We start from the raw sequence: 23,080 nt of genomic DNA on the forward strand, positions 1-23,080 counted from the left end.
GCATCCACTGGGGTTGTGCATTGTGGCAGCACTGGCTTTGACACAGAGTATCACTTTGCGTAAATCTTTCACCCCGGAGTGTCCAAGACACTTCATTAGACCAGTGAAGTGCCAGATTACAAGATCATCATTGGACTCACCTGGTGAAATTGTTAAAATTCAAATTGCTGGCTCCATTCCCTGGAGATTCTGCTTCAGGGTCCAATCAAGGACCTTGGAAGTCATACTTATAAACATCACCTCAGGAGTAACTGAGTTACTCCACTGAAGTTCAAGAACTGAAGCACAGCTACAGCCAGGGTCGGACCCTCTATGTTCTCCACCAACTCTGACCTTCAGGGCATCTGTGAGACCTGGAAAATGGAGAAATAAAGTCCCGCCAGATACAGTTCCCTTCACTTCATACAAATTAACAGTTTTTGTAGGTCTGAGCCATTTGGATTAATTTTATGTTTTCTCTTTTTACTACTACTGCTGCCAGAAAAGAAAGAAAGAATAATAATGATTAACAATAACATTTGTTATTGTCTGGAGGGCATTTGTCACAGAACGTCAGGATTGGTGCCCTGTTTTTTAAGATTAAAATGGGGCTGGGTGCAGTGGTTCATGTCTGTAATCCCAGCACTTTGAGAGGCCGAAGTGTGTGGATCACGAGGTCAGGAGTTTGAGACCAGCCTGGCCAACATGGTGAAACCCCGTCTCTACTAAAATTACAAAAATTAGCTAGGCATGGTGGTGCATGCCTGTAGTCTCAGCTGCTCAGGACGCTGAGGCAGGGGAATTGCTTGAACCCGGGAGGAGGAGCTTGCAGTGAGCCGAGATCGCATCACTGCACTCCAGCCTGGGCAACAGAGTGAGACTCCATCTCAAAAATAAATAAATAAAATAAAATGGAACGATCTCAAGCGTCATCCAAAGTGCATGTCTCCACTCTTCCCCAGGGATTCTGGGGTAGGGAAAGCTTACCGCTCTCCCACTCACCTCCAACCCCAAGTCTCTGCTTCCTCTGACACTGCCCAGTCTTCAGATTCTTTTTTTTTTTTTTTAATACTAATTGTTTCTTTTTTTTTATTATACTTTAAGTTTTAGGGTACATGTGCAGAACGTGCAGGTTTTTTACATGTGTATACATGTGCCATGTTGGTGTGCTACACCCATTAACTCGTCATTTAACATTAGGTATATCTCCTAATGCTCTCCCTCCCCCCTCCCCCCACCCTAAAAACTGATTCTTTTGTTATCTTTACCAGTGATTATATTGACACATAGGATCTTCTCAATCAGCACAGCTTCCACTTACACCAGGCCTCTGCATATAAAGTAGACTTAACTAAAAGTTTGGGAAGTTTGTGGGGACTCCTAACAGAAGTAACCTAACACTGACTCATGGATATCCTCTGCTGAGGAATTCTCTCTGCATTTCTGCCAGCTCAGACTGCAGGCATCTGCCGTGTTGCTAGAATCTGGTTTCCAGGCCTCTTTCTTCCCACTCTGGATGACAAAATAAATGAATGAATGAATAAATAAATATTTATGTTTATATATAAGATATGTGTGCATATATGTGTCTGTGTGTATATATTCATATGTAAATATATGCGTATATATATACATACACACCCACATACATATATACAAAAAATGTAAAATTTTTTGGCGGAACCTCTCAGTTCTCCGTTTGTCCCTTTGTTCTGCTCTCTCCTTATTGATCCCATCCTGAGGTTTGACTTTTCATTGCCTCGTGACCCATTAAAGGGTTTATTAGAACAAAGATAATCCCCTTCCTCATAGGAATTCTGTTGCCAGTTGCTGGGAAACTGAGAAACCCACTAAACTAGCATTTGTGAAGTCTCCCATTGTTCCTAAGCACTGGACACACTTTGCTTCCTTTAATCCTCACTGGAACACTTCGATGTAATTGTTGTTATTCTCCTCATTTTGCAGATGCAGACCTGAGCTTCAGAGTGATCCAGTTCATTGCTTGAGTTCCAATAGCAAGTAAAGCCTATAAGGACAAAGCAGAGACAAAACCCCTGATTCCCTCATTCTAAATCAGAACTTCCCCTTCTTCAGATAGTCCTCCATCCTGTTCCATCCTGGATGCACATTAGAATGAGGGGCTTTAAAAACATCAGTGCTGGGCCTCCACCCTTGTACTGTGGGGGTGATGCCCAAGCAACTTCCTATTTAGAAAGCTTCCCCTGTGATCTTAAAATGTAGCATTGCTCAGTGGCACATTGGTCCCAACATATCAACCTTCCAGCCAGAGGAACTGAGTACTGTCACACACACAAAGGCAAAGGCGATGCTCCCAGCTTTTCTGGACCACAGAATATGCACCACCCTGCAACCTCACCTAACCTGCTTCCAAACGTTGTTTTCAGACCCGAACTTGATAACATTTCAGATGAACATTTACTTGTCCAACAGGTCTTTCCACAATCCTACTTTTCCTTATCCTCTTTTTCCTCTTCACAGGCACAAAACGGCATTCTCACGGCCCACCAGCCCCAAGCACCAGCTCCACGTGTCGCCTTACGTTGCCAGGTGGGTAAACAACATTGCACCATTATCTTAGTGACCACAGACAATGGAAAGGCCTGGTTTCTCAGGAAGTGAGTTGATAAACTGAGAACATGGCCCCACAGTTATCCAGTCTACTCACATTATCAGAGAGCTTTGTCTCTGTCACCCACATTTGTGAGGTCCCTCTAGGAATGGACATACATATTTCTATAGTTGGTTCACAATCTCCCCCACTCACCTACGGAAAGAATAGAATTTTTGTCCTCTTTGATGTTCATCTGGACATGCTATGGAAGGATCTGCCTATGGAGGCAGACTGTGCAAGGGAAATAGTGTGAGTCTGTGGTGAGATCGAGACCCAGGTTTAAATCCCAGCTTTTCTGTGTTTAAATTGTGTGCCCTCACATGCGCTTTTTCAGCTTCTTGGAACGTCTGTTTTCTCATCTGTTTGGGAGAAGATAACAATTAGAAATAATGCTTGTAAATTTAGCCCGGTATTGACATAATGCTCATAATAATCTCTACTATTGAGAAATATGGAAGGCATGTATGACCTCTGTTCAACCCAATCTCACATGTACTGGCAAATCATAAGTATTCATGAGGATTAAGTGTAATTATTGTTTAATATAAGGGGCACTTATTGATCATTCTGTCTCCATGCATGTGCTTACATTCTCAACTACAATTTAATTTTTATTTAATCTTAACAAGCAGAATTTGGAAAAGCACATCTGTTTGGGGTAAGGAAAGGTTATAAAAGATAAATACCGTCATTGAAGAAAATTTAAAAGATAATAAACGTAAGAAGGAAAAATGTCGCCAATAATGCTACCACTCAGAGTTAACCGATTACCTCTCCTTCCAGTCTTTATTAAATACTTTTTCTCTAGATTTGAATTAGATGAATACTTTACATAGAGTTTTGTTTCCTTCCTTTTAAAACTTGCCACTAGATTATGAGATTTTCTTCGTGTTATTAAATACTTTAACAAATATTTCAATAATTGACTAACATTTCTATGACTATGCCACAGTTTATTTATATATCTATTGATAATTTAGCATTTATATAACATGCATTTTTATAAGTAACCTTACATTCTTGTACATAAATCTTCTGAGTCTGTAAGTATGGATTTACCATAGATTCCTCTAGGTAAGATTACTGGCTCAAAGAATGCATACATATTCAGGCTCCTGACACATTATTACCAAAGTGATTTCCAGAAAGATGGTATTAGTGTATGGTTTTAACATGAATTTGTCCATTTCACGATTCCCTTGCTAAAGTTAAACATTATTTTCAATACTTTACTGATTTGATAAGAAAAAATGATATCTACATTTGGTTTGAATGTATCTTTCTATTAAAAAAAGTTTTTTTAGTGTTAATTCACCTTTACATTTCTTCTTTGGAGAATTACCATATTTCATCCATTCTGAGAGGCACATTGCCTTGCATTTTAACCCATTTTAAGTTGGGATGTTTTACAATCAATGGTGTGTGAAAATTCAATTAGCAACATTTTTTTTCTTGGTTGTACATGAAATAACAGTTCATTTTACAATTAGTGGCATTTTAAATGAAATATGACTTATGTCTGCCTGCTTTTGTAACTTCAATTTCTGTAGCTCCCTCACCCAAGTCAAACAAGTGGACTCCGCATGCGCTGAATAACCCTTGAACTTTTCTTGCCTCTGTGACTGCCTGGGATGCTCCTTATTCTCTTCTTCCCTTGGCTAATTTCTCTTTGTAGTCCTGTCAAAATTATTATCTAGGTGGAATTAACAGTGCACTACAATGGTTTGCTTCTAAGTCCCGTTTTCCATTGATAGGTGGCTTTTTCCATGATGAGGACTGTCTTATTCCTTTCTGCCCCCAGTGCTGCCAAGGTGACAGGCACTTACTGGGTACGCATTAATGTTTCTAAGCTGGGTACGTGGTGCATGAGTGAGCCGCCTCCCATTTAGTTTACAACTACGCAGAAGGGAACCATCCTCAGAAAAAAAGTCTCATCTTAAAGTATGGATTTGTTTCAACTCTACTTACTTGCTTTTGAGTAGTGAGTAGATCTTGTTCTTTAGTCTCTGGAAGCCCCTCGCATCTCATCTTTGCTCGAGGTTATTATGCTCTTGGGACTACAGAGTATCGGGAGGACATCAGCTTTAAACCAAGCAACTCCAGTGTGAAGTGATGGTGTTTGCTCCTGACAAGGTCACAGCCTTGCTGGATCAGGTGGGACTTCTGAGGGCATCCTTGTCACCTCCAAGAATATGCAGAGCTGTCTTGGGACCCACTTGCTCTGCTGGGGACCCAGGGATGGCCACTGGGTTCCCAAGGCCTCTGACTCAGAATCACAGCTACCTTGTCTTTAGCCATCCAAAGTGGTCCCAAAAGGAGTGTCTTAGGCTCTGCATTCTGAGCATCTCCAAAGCCTACAGGGTGGTAAAACACACTCCTCTGCCCTACAGGACTTGAGAGATTGTCAGAGGTGGAAGTGGGTAGTTCTCAAAACACCAGACATAATTAACCTGTGTAACTGCTACTACACAGTGTACAGATTGACACTGCAGGACAGAAGCTGCAGGGCAGCAGTGCTACACATCCTGAGGGGTGTACAGAAGGAGCTGGAATCATGCTTTCACTAGCAGATGTGCTCACCACCTCATTGCAATACCCAGCTCTCTACTTCCCTTCCTGCCGCAGGAACATCACAGATGCCTCACTCTGGCTTGTGTGCCGTGGGGGCCCCTCCCCATGCATGCTGGCTGCTGCTCACAGCTCCACCTTACCATCTCATAGCTGTAGAAGAGATGACTCTTCTGAACAACCACCAATAGCTAGAAGCTTTTAAAAAACTTTGATTTTACAGCCAGTGAACGGATTTAGTTGGAATTTTAGGGTTTTATATTTCTTCAACACCACCTACACAATTAGATCCAGTGCAGTCAAATCAATCTGCTGCAGGCTGATCCAGTTCAATCATTAGGAGATGAAAACATTTGCTGTGAATTCCGGTCAAGATGGTCGAGTAAGTTCATTTTTTGACAAACACTCCTCTCCTCAAACACACGCAAAGGTAGGTAAAATTATAACAAAAAATACATCTTTTAAAAAAGCTGGTGCCAGAGACAAACAACTCTGGGAACCAGAAAAAAAAGAGAACTACAGAAGCCCTGGGACAGCTGTGATCCATGTCCTGAGTAAGGAGTGGCAGGAAGGAGCTTGAATCCTGTGGAGCAAAAGGGACTAAAAGTGCTCCAGGGGACACTGGGAATCAGAGCTAGGGCTATAACCTGAATACAGGGCATGGGGTGGACAAGCTAAAACAACTGCTGTCAACCTGTTTCCTCCAAGCTACAGCTTAATAATATTAACAGGAAGCTGTTGGCCTGGAGAGATGGAAGGACATTGGGACAGCTTTTCTGCCAGACCGAGCTAGCTTTGGAATTGGATCTGCAATATCCCAATATGATTATAGAGCATTAGTCTTAAAGTGCCATTATAAGGCTCTGAAGTGGAAGTTTAAGGGATGAGGTGGAAGTAACTACAAAACTCTAGACAGGCAAGAGAGAGAGAAAGAACCCAAAACCCAAATATCTTCTACTTGAAATTAGCCAAAATGTCACAGGCAAAAAAAGAACCAGTGGGTAAATTGGACTTCATTAAAATTAAAAACTTTTTATACATCAAAAGACACATGAATACAGTGAAAAGGCAACTCACAGAATATGAGAAAATATTTTCAAATTATATATTTGATAAGGGGTTAATATCCCAGCTCAACAGCAGCAGCAGCAGCAACAACAACAACAAAAGTAAAACCCAATTCAAAAATGGCCAAAGGACTGGAATAGACATTTCTCCAGAGAAGATCTACAAATGGGCCCATAAGCACATAGAAAGATGCTAGTCATTAGGGAAGTGCAGATCAAAGCCACAATGAGATGCCACTTCACACCCATTAGGATGGCTACTATAAAACACAAACAGAAAATAGCAGGTATTGGTGAGTGTGGAGAAATGTGAACCCTGGTATATTGCCTCTAGGAACATAAAATGACACAGCTGCTGTGAAAAATGGTCTGGCCAAAGGCAAAGTCAAGAAGCAGGGAAGTGTGGCTTGCCAGGGGGAGGCGCAGTGCAGGTTAGAAAGCAAGGGGCGCAGGTACAGGAGGAAGAATTGGTGCCAGCAGCAGAGTGTACCACAGAAATCGGCAACTGGAACATGAATTTATTCCAGAAGGAGTTAATTTTTGGTGCAGGCTGTCAAACACTTTAAAATGTATTTAGGATACTCAGAGAGCCAAATGGAGGAAAAATTATCCTAAAAACAATAAAGAAAAATTGTACAAAAACCAAGAAGAGCAGAGATATGTAAAAGAAGTGATTCAAAATCTGAAATTTTAAAAAAGGAAGCAAACATATAGTCATTGCAATTTTAAAAAATGAAAAATTATCAGTTGATAGTATAAATTCAAGGTAAAACACAGTGGAAAAGATAATTAATGTTGGAAGATAGTCCTGAGGACTTTACACCAAATATAGCATAGAGAGGGAACCATATCAAAAAATAAAGGATCGTGAACCATAAAATTCTTAGAAGGAAACGGCTGGGCTCGGTGGCTCACGCACTTTTGGAGGCCAAGGCGGGTGGATCATTTGAGGTCAGGAGTTCAAGACCAACTTGACCTACATAGTGAAACCCCATCTCTACTAAAATACAAAAATTAGCTGAGCATGGTGATGGGTGCCTGTAATCCCAGCTACTCGGGAGGCTGAGGCAGGAGAAACACTTGAACCAAGGAGGCAGAGGTTGCAGTGAGCCAAGATCATGCCACTGCACTCCAGCCCAGGCAACAGAACAGGACTCCGTCTCAAAAAAAAAAATTCTTAGAAGAAAACATAGAGGTAAATCTTCATGACCTTGGATTTGGCAGTGGTTTCTTAGATATAACAACGTGCAAACAACCAAGAAAAAATTAGGTAACTGGACTTCATTAAAATCAAAAACTTTTGTGCTTTGGAAACCACTATCAGGAAAGTGGAAAGACAATCCACAGAGAGAAAATATTTGCAAATCACATATCTGATGAGGCTCTTGTATCCAGAATATGTAAAGAATTCTTACAACTCAACAATAAAAAGACAACCCAATTAAAAAGCAGTAAAGGATTTCAACAAACATTTCTCCAAAGAAGATACACAAATGACATGTGAAAAAGATATTCAACATTATTAATCATTAAGGTAATACAAATCAAAACCACAGTGATATACCACTTCACATGCACTAGGATGCTATAATAATAATAATAATAAAAACAAACGAAATAACAAGTGATGGTGAAGGTGTGGTGAAATTAGCACCCTCATATGTTGCTGGTGGGAATGTAAAATGGTGCAGCCACTTTAGAATACAGTTTGGCTGTTTTTCAAAAAGTTAATCATAGAGTGACATACATGAAGTACTGATACATTTTACAACATGGATGAACCTAGAGAACATTTTGCTAAGTAGAAGAAGCCAGACACAAAAGGTCACATATTGTATTATTCCATTTACATAAAATACGCAGAATGGGCTAATCCACAGAGACAGAAAGTATGTTAGTGGTTGTCACGGGCTGGGGAGGAAAGAGAGTGGAGAGTGACTTCTCATGGATATGAGGTTCTTTTTAGGGGTGATGAAAATATTCTGGAATTAAACAGTGGTGATGATTGTGAAACATTATGAATATAGTAAAAACCCTCAAAATGTATACCTCAAAAGGGCAAAATTTATGGTTTATGAATTATAGCTCAATAAAAAATTTAAAAGCATGGAAGATAGACAAATTGCTGTAAACTACTTCTCTCAGAAATTTTAGTAGGGTGTGGAGAAAGTGGTGGGAAAGCAGTATTTCAACAAAGAGGTAATAATTTTCCAGAAGTAAAGAAAGACTCAAATTCTTAGATGGAAAGTACATCTCCAGTGCCATAACTAAACAAAAACAAATTCATACCTAAAGACATTGAATGACATTGCCTAAAGCTACATCAAGGGTGAGGAAACCTTAAATGCTATGAGAAGCTGATTATGTGCAGGGAAGTTGCAAGTAATCAACTGATGGCAAAATTTGCATTGGTAACAGTAGAAGCCAGAAGACAATGAAGAAAATATCTTCCATATGCTAAGGGAAAATAGAGCAATATATAATAGTTAAAATAGCTAAATTATTGCTTATGAGTGAAGGCACATTAAAACATTTTCAGGTATACAATGATAATTTACCACCCACAGACAGACTTTCATTAAAAAAAAGTGTCAAGGCCAGGCATGATGGCTCACACCTGTAATCTCAGCACTTTGGGAGGCTGAGGTGGGCAGATCACCTGAGGTCAAGAGTTCAAGACCAGCCCGGCCAATGTGACAAAACCCCATCTCTACTAAAAATACAAAAATCAGCCAGGCATGGTGGCACATGCCTGTAGTCCCAGCTACTTGGGAGGTTGAGGCACAAGAATTGCTTGAACCTGGGAGGCAGAGGTTGCAGTGAGCTGAGATTGTACCATTGTACTCCAGCCTGGGCCACAGATCAAAACTCCATTCAAAAAAAAAAAAGTGTTAAGGGAAGTATGTCAACAAGAAGAAAAGTGAACCCACAAGGAATGTATGAGACACAGGAATTAGGGGTGAGCACATCAGTAAATAAAACATGTTGGTAAATTTGAGTGACTAGTGACCATAAAATAACATCCGACTTTTGTGTTAAAATAGAAAAGAGAAGCTATAGATGGAAGGCGGGACATTTCAATATGGACCTAAGGAGTGCTAAGATCTATCTTGTCTTTGGTCAGAACTATGTAATTTTTGTAACTTTTTAACACAAAGGATCATCAGTAAAATAATGGAAACATAATAGCATTGTTATTCACTGAATATTTGTGTTCCCACCAAATTCATATGTTAAAATCCAATCCCCAATGTTGCAGGGGTCCGTCCCGCAGACCTTGATCCAACAACAGATGAATAACGTACACTGACACAGATATTATGCTTGTCAGTCCAGCTGAGAGTCTGGGCTGCTTACAGACCCCAGGGAGAGTGCTGTAAACAGTGGCAACCGCAGCCTGGCTCAACTCACCGGCCTTCTTAGCATTTATTCAGCACACATTAAATGACAAAAGTCTCAAGTAAACACCACTAGAAGGTAATTACCATTGCCAACCCCCCAAGTAGAAAGCAATCATGCACTTGCTGATGGCAAAGGTTAGTCTTAGGACCACATGATTAAACAAGCTATTTAGATAGACTCCTCTACGTTCCAATGTTAATTACCCTTGCTATAGCTCAAAGAGGATTAGGCTGCCTTCAGCCATAACTCTATCCTGAGGCTTTTGCTAAAACCTTCTGGCCTTTCAAGAAGGTTTATTTTACAATTTTTCCCACCTTCCTGACTGAATCCCTACACAATGTGATGAAGTTTGGAGGTGGAGCCTTTGGGAGGTAATGGTCACGAGGATGGAGCCCTCACAAATGGGATTAGTGACCTTATGAAAGAGACCCCAGAGAGCTAGCTTGCTCTGTTTTTACCATATGAGGGCATAACAAGAAGTCAGCAGTCTGCAACCTGGAAGAGGAAGAGGGCCCTCCCTAGAAGCCAACTGTGCTGGAAACCTAATCTTGGGCTTCCAGCCTCTAGAATTGCAAGAAATAAATTTCTGTTGTTTGTAACCCACCCAGTCACAGTACTTTGTTATAGCAGCGCAAGCTGACTAAGCCAAGTGTATTAGTCTGTTCTTGCATTGCTATAAATAACTATCTGAGACTGAGTAATTTATAAAGAAAAGAGGTTTAATTGGCCTGCAGTTCTTCAGGCTGTACAGGAAGCATAGTGGCTTCTTCTGGGGAGGCCTCGGGAAACTTACAGTCATGGCAGAAGGTGAAGGGGGAGCCAGCACTTCATATTGGCAGAGCATCAGGAAACAGGGGAGGTGCCACACACTTTTAAATGACCAGATCTCATGAGGAATCACTCAATATCATGAGAACAGTACCAAGGGGGAAATCCACCCCCATGATCAAATCACCTCCCACCAGGCCCCACCTCCAACATTGGAGTTTACGATTGGACATGAGATGTGGGATGAGACACAGATCCAAACCGTATCAGCAGGCACCTAAGTCAACAAATGAACAACAATAAACGAAGAGAATGTATCAACTTAATAGAAGGCTAAAGGAAGACAGAGAAGCAAAGAATAAAGAATGATAAACACAAAACAAAATTAAACAGTAGAAATAAGTCCAAAAATATCAGGAATAACAATAATTGCAAGTGGCTTCAACTTGCTTTTAAAATATAGAGATTATTTGATTAGATAAGAAAGAAAAAATCCAGGTCTATCTTGTTTTTAAGAGATGCCTTAAAAAAACTTTTGCCATACATTAGGTTTGCTAATGCATAGCAAAAGAAATTCCATGCAAAATATAAAGCTAGTTATTTGAAAACCTTCATCCACTTTAACATTTGTATAGCATTTTATAATGCAAATATTCCAAAGACATATAATCATTCTCCTGTTGATGGTTGTCTTCCACTTTTTGCTATTACAAACAATGCTGAGCATAATGTCGAGCAAGTAAGCAAGTTGCAACAAGATATATGCTTTCTAATACAATTTATATTGTTTCAAAACATGCAGAAATATTAGATATTTTGTGGATACACATGCAATAATTTCATACATAAAGGCGCAGCAATAAATACCAAATTCTGGAGGATGGCTTTTCCAGAGGGAAGAGAGGGAAGCATCATAGAGAGGATCTACTGGGTAACTTAATTCTATCTGTGTTAATTTCTTTCATAAAATGTTTAAGCAAATGCAAAAATTATTAAGATTTTATTAAACTGTATTGAGAGTATGGGTATTTGTTATATCATTATTTATACATTTCTGTATGCTTAAATGATTTTATATTAAAGATTTTTTTTTTTTGGGACAGAGTCTCACTCTGTCACCCAGGCTGGAGTGCAGTGGTGCCATCTCGGCTCACTGCAAGCTCCACTTCCTGGGTTCATGCCGTTCTCCTGCCTCAGCCTCCCAAGTAGCTGGGACTACAGGCACCCACCACCACACCCAGCTAATTTTTTGTAGAGGCGGGGTTTCTCTGTGTTAGTCAGGATGGCCTCGATCTCCTGACCTCGTGATCTGCCCGCCTGGGCCTCCCAAAGTGCTGGGATTACAGGTGTGAGCCAGCATGCCCAGCCATATTGAAGAATTTTTAAGTGGAAAATCTGTGGCTGTTTGGCAAAACACTTTTGTTTAGTTTTATTCATGTAGACATGATTTCATAGACATGTCCAATAAATTTAGTGATTTCCCTTTCTAACCTATTGGGTGAGATGGGTGTTGGGACATGGGGATCTGAGTATTTAGGAAGTTCTGCAAGTAACATGTCTCAATCCAGAAACCACCAACAACCACTTCATTAAAGAACTGCTTGTATGGTTTCAGGAATTATCTAAGGGGATGTCCTGGAGCTCCAGCACCAGAAAACTGCTCTGGGGACCTCACCTTGATTTCTTGCACATCTATAGCAAAGTGACTCTTGCACCTGCAGCCATTTTTTTTTTCCTAGAGACAACCTTATTTATTGCCCCAAGGGGATTTGTGAACCCAGTCAAGCTTTGTGGGTGGGCCATCCATGACGGAAGCTGGGGAAATGTTGGCTTTCACCAGAGGAGTGGTCCAGAGCTTCGGCACCGCTTACAGCCATGATTGCTAATGATAGTGACTAGTCAGTGACTTACTTCTTAGCAGATTCCCCAGGGCATCTCCATCACCTTACTTTCCTGAGGTGATCACTGAATGGAAAGGTATGGTACCATAGTCATTCCTCCATGCAAATAGCTGATTGCTCCTCCAGTGTGCACGGTAGTGTTGGCTCTGTAGATGTGGCTCTGCTTCTAAACTCCACTGCCTGCTGTAGAAAGAGTTTGTGTATTTAGATGCCAGCTGGCTTGCAATGACATTGTTGTGTGTCCTGTTTTAGGGGACTACGGATAAAATGTTCATCCAGAGGATTCCTCAGAAGAGACTGGACCAGCTCTGAGGTCTGAAGACATTTTAGGAAGCTTATGATTCTTTTACCAAAGCAAAGTATTATATGTATTGTAAGTTATTGAGTAATTAACTTCAAGAAATGATGACTTCTGATCTCCCTAATACAGGCTTTTAACAACAACAACAGATTTTTTTTTTTTTTTTTTTGAGACGGAGTCTCCCTCTGTCGCTCAGGCTGGAGTGCAGTGGTGCGATCTTGGCTCACTGCAAGCTCCGCCTCCCAGGTTCACGCCATTCTCCTGCCTCAGCCTCCCAAGTAGCTGAGACTACAGGCGCCTGCCACCACACCCGGCTAATTTTTTGTATTTTTAGTAGAGACGGGGTTTCACTGTGTTAGCCAGGATGGTCTCGATCTCCTGACCTCGTGATCTGCCTGCCTCAGCCTCCCAAAGTGCCGGGATTACAGGCGTGAGCCACTGCGCCCAGCCCAACCACAGATATTTTAACATGTATTGCATATCTACAAATATCAGGGACAACATTAGGTCCTTAACATGTATTATGTCATTGAATCCTCACAACAACCCTCTAAGGGAGGTACTATTATTTCTATTTCACAGATTAGGAAACTGAGGGACAAAGAGATGAATAGCTTACCCAAAGTTAGCAGGGGGCAAGCCTGTGCTCTTTTCTCTGAAGGTCATTGCCAATGGTTAAAGACTGATTCTAAATAGTCCTCACTGTAACCACTTTTCTTTTGCACTTGTATTCCGCCTAGGAGTGAGATCAAGCTCCATGTACCAATATCCAGCACATTGTTGGGGTGTGGGAGGGATCCTGTACTATCTTTTAAATGAAGACTCTGGTAAGTGTTCTCTCTGCAACTGTCTTTTACCTGAGTTGATTGAACGATGGCAGTTATCACTTAACTGTGGACTGGATCAAAGCCTATCCCACTTGATCCAGCTTTGTTATGCAGGAGCTCTATCACCTTGAAGAAATGTATCTTTATAGGCTTCTTCTGAAATTGGCCACTGTTAGTGTGAACAAAGGACAAAGGAGCTTCTGAATAGCCTTACATTTCCAATCTTCTCACGCACAAGTGGGAAAATGCACACGTTGTTGAGAAAAATACAGCAAAAGACTTAGCTTGCATTATCTCCAAAATATGATTCTCCATTGAAACAACTAGAATCATGCCAAGACAAACAAAATGAAAACAAAGAACCACATTAATGATGAGAAAATTTATAACCACATTATAAATGAGAAGATTAAAGATGATCATCACCTTGAGGGAGTTCATTTTTAGTCTATTTTTATATCCTTAGCATTAAATCATGAAGTCACAGGGCATTTGATAGGAAGCCATCATTTGAAAAAGAGCCGATTTTTCCAGCCTCATTTAAATTGCCCCTCCCCTTTCACCTATTTGTTCAGGGAAAGAAGGCTCAAAAGCTATGTCTCAGTGCCTCCCCATATTATCTGAGACCAGTAGAAATGAGCTAAGATTTTAGCATTTGTGTAAAACAAAGGGCTCAAACTTGAAAGCTTGAGAGGAAAGGATCTTGCTGACATTCTTCTCAAGCAAACATGAAAAGCAAAATCTAAGTATCAAGACACTGCTGAAGAAAGAGAGAAATATTCGGATCTGTAGATCCCAATCATCATTTCCAGCTTGTGTATATTCAAAGTGATTCATTTATTCTTTAGTAAATGGAAGATTTATGAAGGTTACTGAGTGTGAGGTAGAGTAGTTTATTCACTCATTAAATATTTCTCACCACCAGTTAATACTGTGATTAAATTCTGGGGATGCATATACTGCATCCCTATCCTCAGGAAGCTGATAGGCAGGATTGAGTTATTTATGGAATAAAGCACAAAGAAGCTCCAAAAAATCCAGGGAATCACTGGCTCAGGAATGGCTTCCAATGAGTGACTCAAATAATTACCATGACTCAGCATAATAAATGCAACATGTCTTAAGAATGAGAAGTGTCCTTGACAGTTTTCTAATGATTTCAAGATTAAAATTCAGGGACTGGAACTCCTTCCATCTTGGTTGGTTATCTAAGGCATACTTCCCACTGGGATTTCCAGCACTCTTTGTACTTGAGGTTAGGTATTACTCAAAGTGATTGAATGGGCTGGGCAGCATGGCTCATGCCTGTAATCCCAGTACTTTGGGAGGCTAAGGTGGGTGGATCACCATGGTCAGGAGTTCGAGACCAGCCTGGCCAACATGGTGAAACCCTGTGACTACTAAAAATACAAAAAAATTATCTGGGTGTGATGTTGCTCACCTGTAATCCCAGCTACTACAGAGTCTGAGGCAGGAGAATCACTTGAACCTGAGAGGTTGCAGTGAGCCGAGATTGTGCCACTGCACTCCAGCCTGGGCAACAGAGCAAGACTCTGTCTTAAAAACAAAAATTAAACCAAAGTGACCGAATGAACCACCATATTTTCGCATTGCCTAAATGGTTTAGAATGAGGGCTAGCCATTTTTCCTTTGCTTAAAATGGCACATATTTTCAGCAAAGTGGCTTTCTCAGGTAGCAGAATGGAAATATATATATATATATATATATATATATATATTCACAAATGCAGATTTTAAATAACTGGTCTTTTGTGAATCAAAGTAGTGTATTCTCTGCCAAATATTCACAAATAAATTCATTAGGTTAATCTCTTCATTGCGTGGTGAGATCTTTCATGTAATAAAACCCATCATGTGGGGAATTATGTGACTTTTCTATATTGTAATAAGAAGATCCACCAGGGAGGGCGCTATCATGAGGCAGCAGTGATGATCTTTCGTCTTCCTGTGCTGTGTAACAAAGATGGCTATATATCAAATACCTACAACATTCTGGGCATGGTGTACTGTGCAATGGCACATGGGTACTGCATATGCATATTCCCATTTATATTTCCTTTAAAATCCTCACCACAACCATGGAAGGCAGTTACTATTCTCATTTTAAAAAAGGAAGAAAGAAAACCAAACCCTGAGTGCTAGAACAGATTATTTACTTAGGATTTCACAACTAGTAATAGCTTAGCTCTGTGACATGCCCCAAGCCCATGGTTTTTTTCATAAGACCACCCACCTCTCCCAAAAGTAGATGTCCACGGGCTCATTTTCCTGTCACAGACCTTAGCACTAAGATCCTGTCTTAGATCTATTCTTAGTTTAAGAATAGATTATCACCTTAGACAACACTACATCTAATGCCCATGGTATGACAGTAATTTTCTCTCATACCATGGGTTAAGTTTGCTAAATTGTGTTTCTACGATCTTAGCACATGGCTGAGGGTTGGGCATTCCCAGAAAACAGGAACAGGGAGCAGGTTGGCCGCCTCAGCATCCTTCTAAAGCTAGGTATAAACCAAATTGCTCTCAAAACAAACTCAGTCCCAAAGCCAGTGGTTTTCAAGCCTGGCCACACATTAGGATAACTGGGCATTACAAACATACTGGTGTTTGGGCTCCACTCCAGGGTGATCGATTACTTCAGAGACTCCTGGGGGTAAGGCTTGGGCATCAGTACTTTTCAAAGCTCCCCAAGCAATCTAATGTGCACCCAGGATTCAGAACCACCAGTGGGAGAAAACAGCTTCAGGTTGCATGGAAGGTAGCAAAACTGCATGGTTTATCTGTTTTCTATGGATGCATATCCCTCTGGGGATCTGGAAATGCTGATTGGGTCATCTTTCCATTACCAGACTAGTAGCAGTTTGGTTCAGGCAGGATCAGCTCAGCTCCTTCTAAATAGCTTCTCAGACCACAAGCTTCCTGTCCCCTGCATTCTTTGCTCTGTGTGATGAAAAAATGGAAGCCATAGATAATTCAGCATTCTCACTTTCTTGAGGTAAAGTCCTTGGAGAATCTGGGTCTTTAAAAATGTAGATAATGGGGACAGGCTTGGTGGCTCACACCTGTAATCCCAGCACTTTGGGAGGCCGAGACAGGCAGATCACTTGAGGTCAAGAGTTCGAGACCAGCCTGGCCACCATGGTGAAACCCCATTTCTACTAAAAATACAAAAATTATCCAGGTGTGGTGGGATGCTTCTGTAATCCCAGCTACTCAGGAGGCTGAGGTGGGAGATCACTTGAACCCAGGAGGCGGAGTTTGCAGTGACCTGGGATGGCGCCACTGCACTCCAGGCTGGGTGACAGAGTGAGACTCAATCTCAAAAAAATAAAAAATGTAGATAATGGGTTTAATCATTCTAGTTTTTAATATGAAATATACCTTGAAGAGTTTAAGAACAGATTATCACCTTCGATGACACTACATCTAACACACATGGCACGAAAGTAATTTTTTGGTTGGGTTAAAGTTGCTAAATTGTATTTCTACAAAAGGAAGGGCTCTTATTAATGTGGCCTCACTATAAGGCTTTTGTGTCTTAGAGAGACAAATAAATTCCCTAGTTGGGACAGCATGCTGCTACTAAATTTTCCCGGCGCTTGCAAATCTTCTAGGTAGTTCCTAAATGTCTTCACCTGAGGAAAGGGATGGAAATTGATACTGAATGAGCACCTACTATGTGTCAGCACTGTGCTGGCTGCTTTCACATGTATGATTTATTTTTATTCTTACCATTGCCCTGTGAAGTGAGTGTTATTATTTCCATTTTTTTAAATGGAAAACTGAAACAAAGTGTCCAAGTCATATGGGGACAGAGCCAGAACTGAATCTGGCCAGCTTCCAAGGATGGTGAGGAGTTGCAAATGAGCTCATGGAAGATGAAGAATGAGAGGATTGGAGAGATAAAGACAGTCGTTTTCAAACTCCAGTACAGTAAAATTATCTGAAGAGCTTAAACAATTCCTGAAGGCTTAGTCCTACCCTCATAGATTCTGCTTTAAGTGATCTGGGGTACAAATTGAGCACTAAGAATTTTAAAAGCTATCTATGTGGTTCCCATATGCAGCCAGGATTGAGAACCACCAAGTTAAAGAGTCCTGGAGCTTGCCTGGCTAGACTCCACTGGCCTAGAGTTTTGGAATACTTGTTAATATTCCAACCTGGCAGAAGGGAGGGAAAAGATGAAAGGAGTTATTTAAGAGAACTCTTTAAATCAGGAACTAATGTAGTTACTTCCTGAGCCATTGCCACAAACTATTTTAAAGTGGGGTTAGGGGATGACTTACTTTTGTTTACAGGGAAGCAAGATTATTGCTTCAAAATTATTGATTATTCAAGGGTATTCAATAATCCAGTATATGACACATGTATATACCTAAATGTTAATAATATAAATGAGATACCATTTTGACTTGACTCTTTTAATTTATTATTGGTAGTTATTAAAACTTACTCTGCATTTTGGTACAAGATTGTTTTTAAATACAGGGGGATAGGAGGAAGGGTCTGAATTCAGATTGCATGTGTGTGAATCCAGAATCAAGACTCCTTTGTGCTAACTGTGTGACTTTGGCCAGTTACTTTAGCTCTCTAAGCCTCAGTTTCCTCACCCAAAGAGGAAGTGATAATAGTACTTGCCTCGTAGGATTGTAGTAAAGATTCAAAGTTAAATTCTTATCATTGTGCCCAGTACATAGCATCAGCTATTACAATGATTTTACCACAGCGGTTCCTGAAATGAAAATCACAGGATCAAATCTCATATTGTCCCATCCTCAGTGGGGCTCATGTTAACATTGCAGTCCCTTGCAGTTCAAAACTCCTGGATGGTTTTTGTGCATTTTGATAAGGGCTTTCTACCTAGAAATAGAATGTATAGTAGAGTTTTTTTCCTTCATGTAAAATAACATTTAAGTGGCAATAAATGATTATTTTAATTTTGTTAGTTTAGTATATGTGGTTTGGTGTGTATGTGTGTGCATGCATACACATTGCAGATAGAAAGTGTCTATAGGAGGAAGTGCTTTTTCCAAAGGTCATATCATAGCATTATGTTTGAAAGAGAAAAAACACAGATATCCAACACTTATTTTTGTTTCAAACTAAGGCTGCCAATATTAGAATTTACTCAAAAGCACCGAGTAGACCAAATTATTGCCATTTGAGGTGATGCTCACCTGAAGAGGTTCAGAAAACCTCTACCTGAAGATACTGCTGCACTGCAGTGTGGGGTTCCAAAGGTCACACTGAAGTCACAGTGGATTGAAAGAACCAAGGCCAGTGCTATGGGGAATCATACTGAACTCAAGGGAATGAGGCCAGACCCAAGCGTGGATGAGGACTAGTGACTGTTCTCTCTTGATTGCTCTCACTTAGTGGAAAACAGCAGGGTATACTGGGTTAATGACTTGATATAGTATGATATGAAAATAAATTAATTCCATTTTTCTGAAGGCATTTTCACTCTATAAGATGCCCTTGATAAAAAGGAGCTATTTAGCCAAATAAAATTGAGAAAAACTACATGCTATTGGCTGTTCTCAGGGATTCTTAATAGATTTTATCATTATTTAAGGTGTTGGTAAGTCCTGGTGTGAAGATACTAGTTTAACTTTAACTCAGTTAAATCTGATTGAGGAAACCCTCTCCCCGCAACCACATCTATTACACAGCTTTGTTGAAGGGCACTTTGGTTTCCAGTAGACTAATATAAATAATCCTAATAGCTGTATTTGATATATGAATAAATTTGGACCTGTTTCCCGGAGAAAAATAATTCTGTACAACTGTTTCCCATACCAAAACAAAAAAGTAGCCACCAAGAAAAATGATCAGAGAAAGAGAAAGAGAGAATGGAGAGGGAGAGAGAGGGAGAGACAGAGAGAGAGAGAGAACAAAAGATAGGCTGGTTGTGGCAGTGAAAGGGGAGAAAATCATAGATACCTTTGGGAGAAATTGTTATATTTATGAAAAATAATTAAACAATTGAGAGTTAAAACTCCTAAAAAAGCATTGCTTTTATGAAAATCAAACATGGAGCATAATTATAAAATAAAGGATGGTGATGTGTCAATTTTTGACTTGAACTTTTGTTTTTCTAAGTATGTTTAAAAGTAACGTAGATAATTTTCCCAAGTTCAGGCACTGCGCTGAGATATGTGCCTTTGTCAAAATCTTCATTAACTAATTAGATCATTTTCTCCAAGCAAATTGTTCTAAGAGATGAGGGCAGACTTTTTTAAAGTATCCCCAAGGGGAAGAAGTGTCCAACTTGCTGATAATCAACCATTTATTTGTGGTGGGGGTGGGGATCCAGGCTTGGTTCTTCTCCACTGGGGTGGGGGATTGTACGACTGGTTGGATTCAGCTGTAGGAAGTGCCCAGTCATTGAAGGGAGGAGGGTCAGACCCCTTCCAATAGTTTAGGTATAGCCAGACAATGAATGAGAGTACCCTCAGAAGGCCATACCAGGACCCCAGAAGAATGGTCCACATTAAATTCAAGATGGTGCCCTCATGCCTGGCTCTGGTGTTTTGCCCTGCCACCAAATCACAATCCATTGAAGAGGAGAAAGGCAATGAATGCATACAAAACAGCAATGTACGAAATTTTCCTTTATCCCACATTTTGAGTGAGGGTGACAGCAGCCGTATAAGTATTTCCACAAACTCAATGGGGAGCCGATCTGTATCAGCAGGTTCAACTCTATTTGCAGTGACTCCAGTGGCAAGGAGAGGTTTTGTTCTGACAACCAGAATTCCAGCAAATGGTAAATGTTTCTTCATGCTGAGAAGTGGGAAATTCAATAATACTTTGGCTGAGTTCCTGCTGAGTAGCGAAAATAGAATGAATATGGAGAGGGACTGTGACTTGAAGAGCAGTGAATCAGCTGGCCCAGACATTGCAACAATCTGCTTTTAAGCTGAAGCCTTCTCCCCTTTCTACACCATTCTCCATAGTAATAGCACTGTTTTTATGTTTGTTCCTAGGGAATTTAATGCCATAATTTCTTGTTTACCCTAAGAAACAGAATTAAACACTCTGAGATCTAATAAACAAACCCATAATAATATAGAAGAATATATATTACTATGCCACAACAGAGTCATTTGCTGCAACTCCTTACTTCATGTTAGGATATTGCAATAGGTAAAGTTGGCATGGGTATCAAGGAGCTTGTAGCAATAGCATAATTTGTACCTGAACACTTTTTACTTCTGTGAGTGAGTTAAAAGTTTTGGAGGATGTTATTAGAATGGAAGCCCTATGAAGGCAGGGATTTCTGTCTGTTCTGTTCACTGTTATATCAATAGCACACAATAGGTACTCTAAGAAGTGGGTCAATAAATATTTTTTGAAGGCTTTTATGAGGCATACTTGGGAGTATGGGTACCTCATAAGTATTTTAATAGGAGAAGTAGCATAATTGTTTTTTAATTTTTTTACCATTTTTTAAAAATTGTACTTTAAGTTCTAGGGTACATGTGCACAACGTGCAGGTTTGTTACATATGTATACATGCACCATGTTGGTGTGCTGCACCCATTAACTTGTCATTTACATTAGGTATATCTCCTAATGCTATCCCTCCCCCTACCCCTACCCCATGACAGGCCTCAGTGTGTGATGTTCCTCTTCCTGTGTCCAAGTGTTCTCATTGTCCAATTCCCACCTATGAGTGACAACATGCGGTGTTTGGTTTTTTGTCCTTGTGATAGTTTGCTCCGAATGATGGTTTCCAGCTTCATCCATGTCCCTACAAAGGACATGCGCTCATCCTTTTTAATGGCTGCATAGTATTCCATGGTGTATATGTGCCACATTTTCTTTTTTTTTTTTTTTTTTTTGAGACAGAGTCTCACTCTTTCACCCAGGCTGGAGTGCAGTGGTGCGATCTTGGCTCACTTCAGGCTCCGCCCCCTGGGGTTCATGCCATTCTCCTGTCTCAGCCTCCCACGTAGCTGGGACCACAGGTGCCCACCACCTCACCTGGCTAATTTTTTGTATATTTAGTAAAGACGGGGTTTCACCGTGTTAGCCAGGATGGTCTCGATCTCCTGACCTCGTGATCCGCCTGCCTCGGCCTCCCAAAGTGCTGGGATTACAGGCGTGAGCCACCACGCCCGGCTATGTGCCACATTTTCTTAATCCAGTCTATCATTGATGGACATTTGGGTTGGTTCCAAGTCTTTGCTATTGTGAATAGTGCTGCGATAAACATACGTGTGCATGTATCTTTATAGCAGCATGATTTATAATCCTTTGAGTATATACCCAGTAATGGGATGGCTGGGTCAAGTGGTATTTCTAGTTCTAGATCCTTGAGGAATCACCACACTGTCTTCCACAATGGTTGAACTAGTTTACAGTCCCACCAACAGTGTAAAAGTGTTCCTATTTCTCCATATCCTCTCCAGCACCTGTTGTTTCCTGACTTTTTAATGATCGCCATTCTAACTGGTGTGAGATGGTATCTCATTGTGGTTTTGATTTGCATTTCTCTGATGGCCAGTGATGATGTTAATCTGTAGGCTGTGAAAAGTGTACTCAGCTATGGCTCATCTGAGATGTCTAGTACTAAGGTCCGAGGTGAACTTGGTTTTACTGATTTTCTCTCAGGTGTGATTTTGTAGAATAACTCTAATAGATGATTCTATAGAAGAAATGTTTACTAGTATGTTTCTTTTTTAAAATTTACATGACTAGAACTCGATCATCATAGAAAAATTAGAAAGTGTAAACAACCAAAGAGATAAAATAGCCATGTTTATGCTACTCAGAGATAACCACTGCTATGATTTAAATGTATGTTCTTCCAGATTTTCCTATGCACATATGTTTATATCTTATAGTAATGAGATTAGATAATATATCCTGCTTTTTCATTTAACACTATTACATGAACCTCTATTTTTGTTAGTAGTCATCTGTATCATCTTTCCATAGAATCACAGTAGCATATTCTAAGAATGGACCAGAATTTAACCAATTCTCTATGATTGTTCATTTAAGTTGTTTCTCATCTTTGTTTGATCACAAGCACCATGCATGTCCCTGTTATTGGAAGACACGTGCAGAGTTGGTTTTTCACAAGGAAATATCAGGCATTGGACAGATGCGTCCCTGACCTTGGCCCTTCCAGCGAATCCACTGTGTATCCTGCTCTTGCACTGGTTCTTTCAGTGACAGTGGAGGAGCCTGCAGGGAAAGCCAGTGAGCAAGGGTTCAGCTGGCTCTGTTTCCTTGCACTTTCACCTAGTTATTATATCTCATCTCTTTCTGATGATCATTTGACTTGTTTTCACCTTTATTCATGTTGACATTATCTCACTGACCAAACGCTTTCCAGCAGAACCTAGAAGGGATGAGGTGTGGGCTGGCACAGAGAAGAGCAGGGGGAGGAAAAGTTAGTGAGTACTTTACCTTCTATGTCTAGATCTGCAGATTAGATGCTGTCCTTATTATTATTATCTGAAGTTTCTGCTTTATTTAAATTTCCCTAGTTGTTACCCAGTGTCATTTTTCTGTCCCAGGATCCCATCCAGGACAACCCATTACTTTTAGTCATCAACTTTCCTTAGACTTTTCTTGGATGTGACAGTTCCTCAGACT

General features: G+C 40.4%; 1 protein-coding gene across 2 annotated transcripts in view; it reads left to right on the top strand.

The window, feature by feature from the left end:
- Nucleotides 1-23,080, top strand: part of PDE1C (phosphodiesterase 1C) — a 572,912-nt gene that overhangs the window by 546,226 nt on the left and 3,606 nt on the right. For both annotated transcript variants that reach the window (XM_030796179.1, XM_003270501.4), the window contains exon 18: nucleotides 2,479-2,547. In XM_030796179.1, the coding sequence (XP_030652039.1) occupies nucleotides 2,479-2,547 (69 nt within the window). The remainder of the gene's footprint in view (nucleotides 1-2,478; nucleotides 2,548-23,080) is intronic.

Source organism: Nomascus leucogenys, chromosome 17 (assembly GCF_006542625.1).
Source record: "Nomascus leucogenys isolate Asia chromosome 17, Asia_NLE_v1, whole genome shotgun sequence".
In the NCBI taxonomy this organism is placed as follows: Eukaryota; Metazoa; Chordata; class Mammalia; order Primates; family Hylobatidae; genus Nomascus; species Nomascus leucogenys.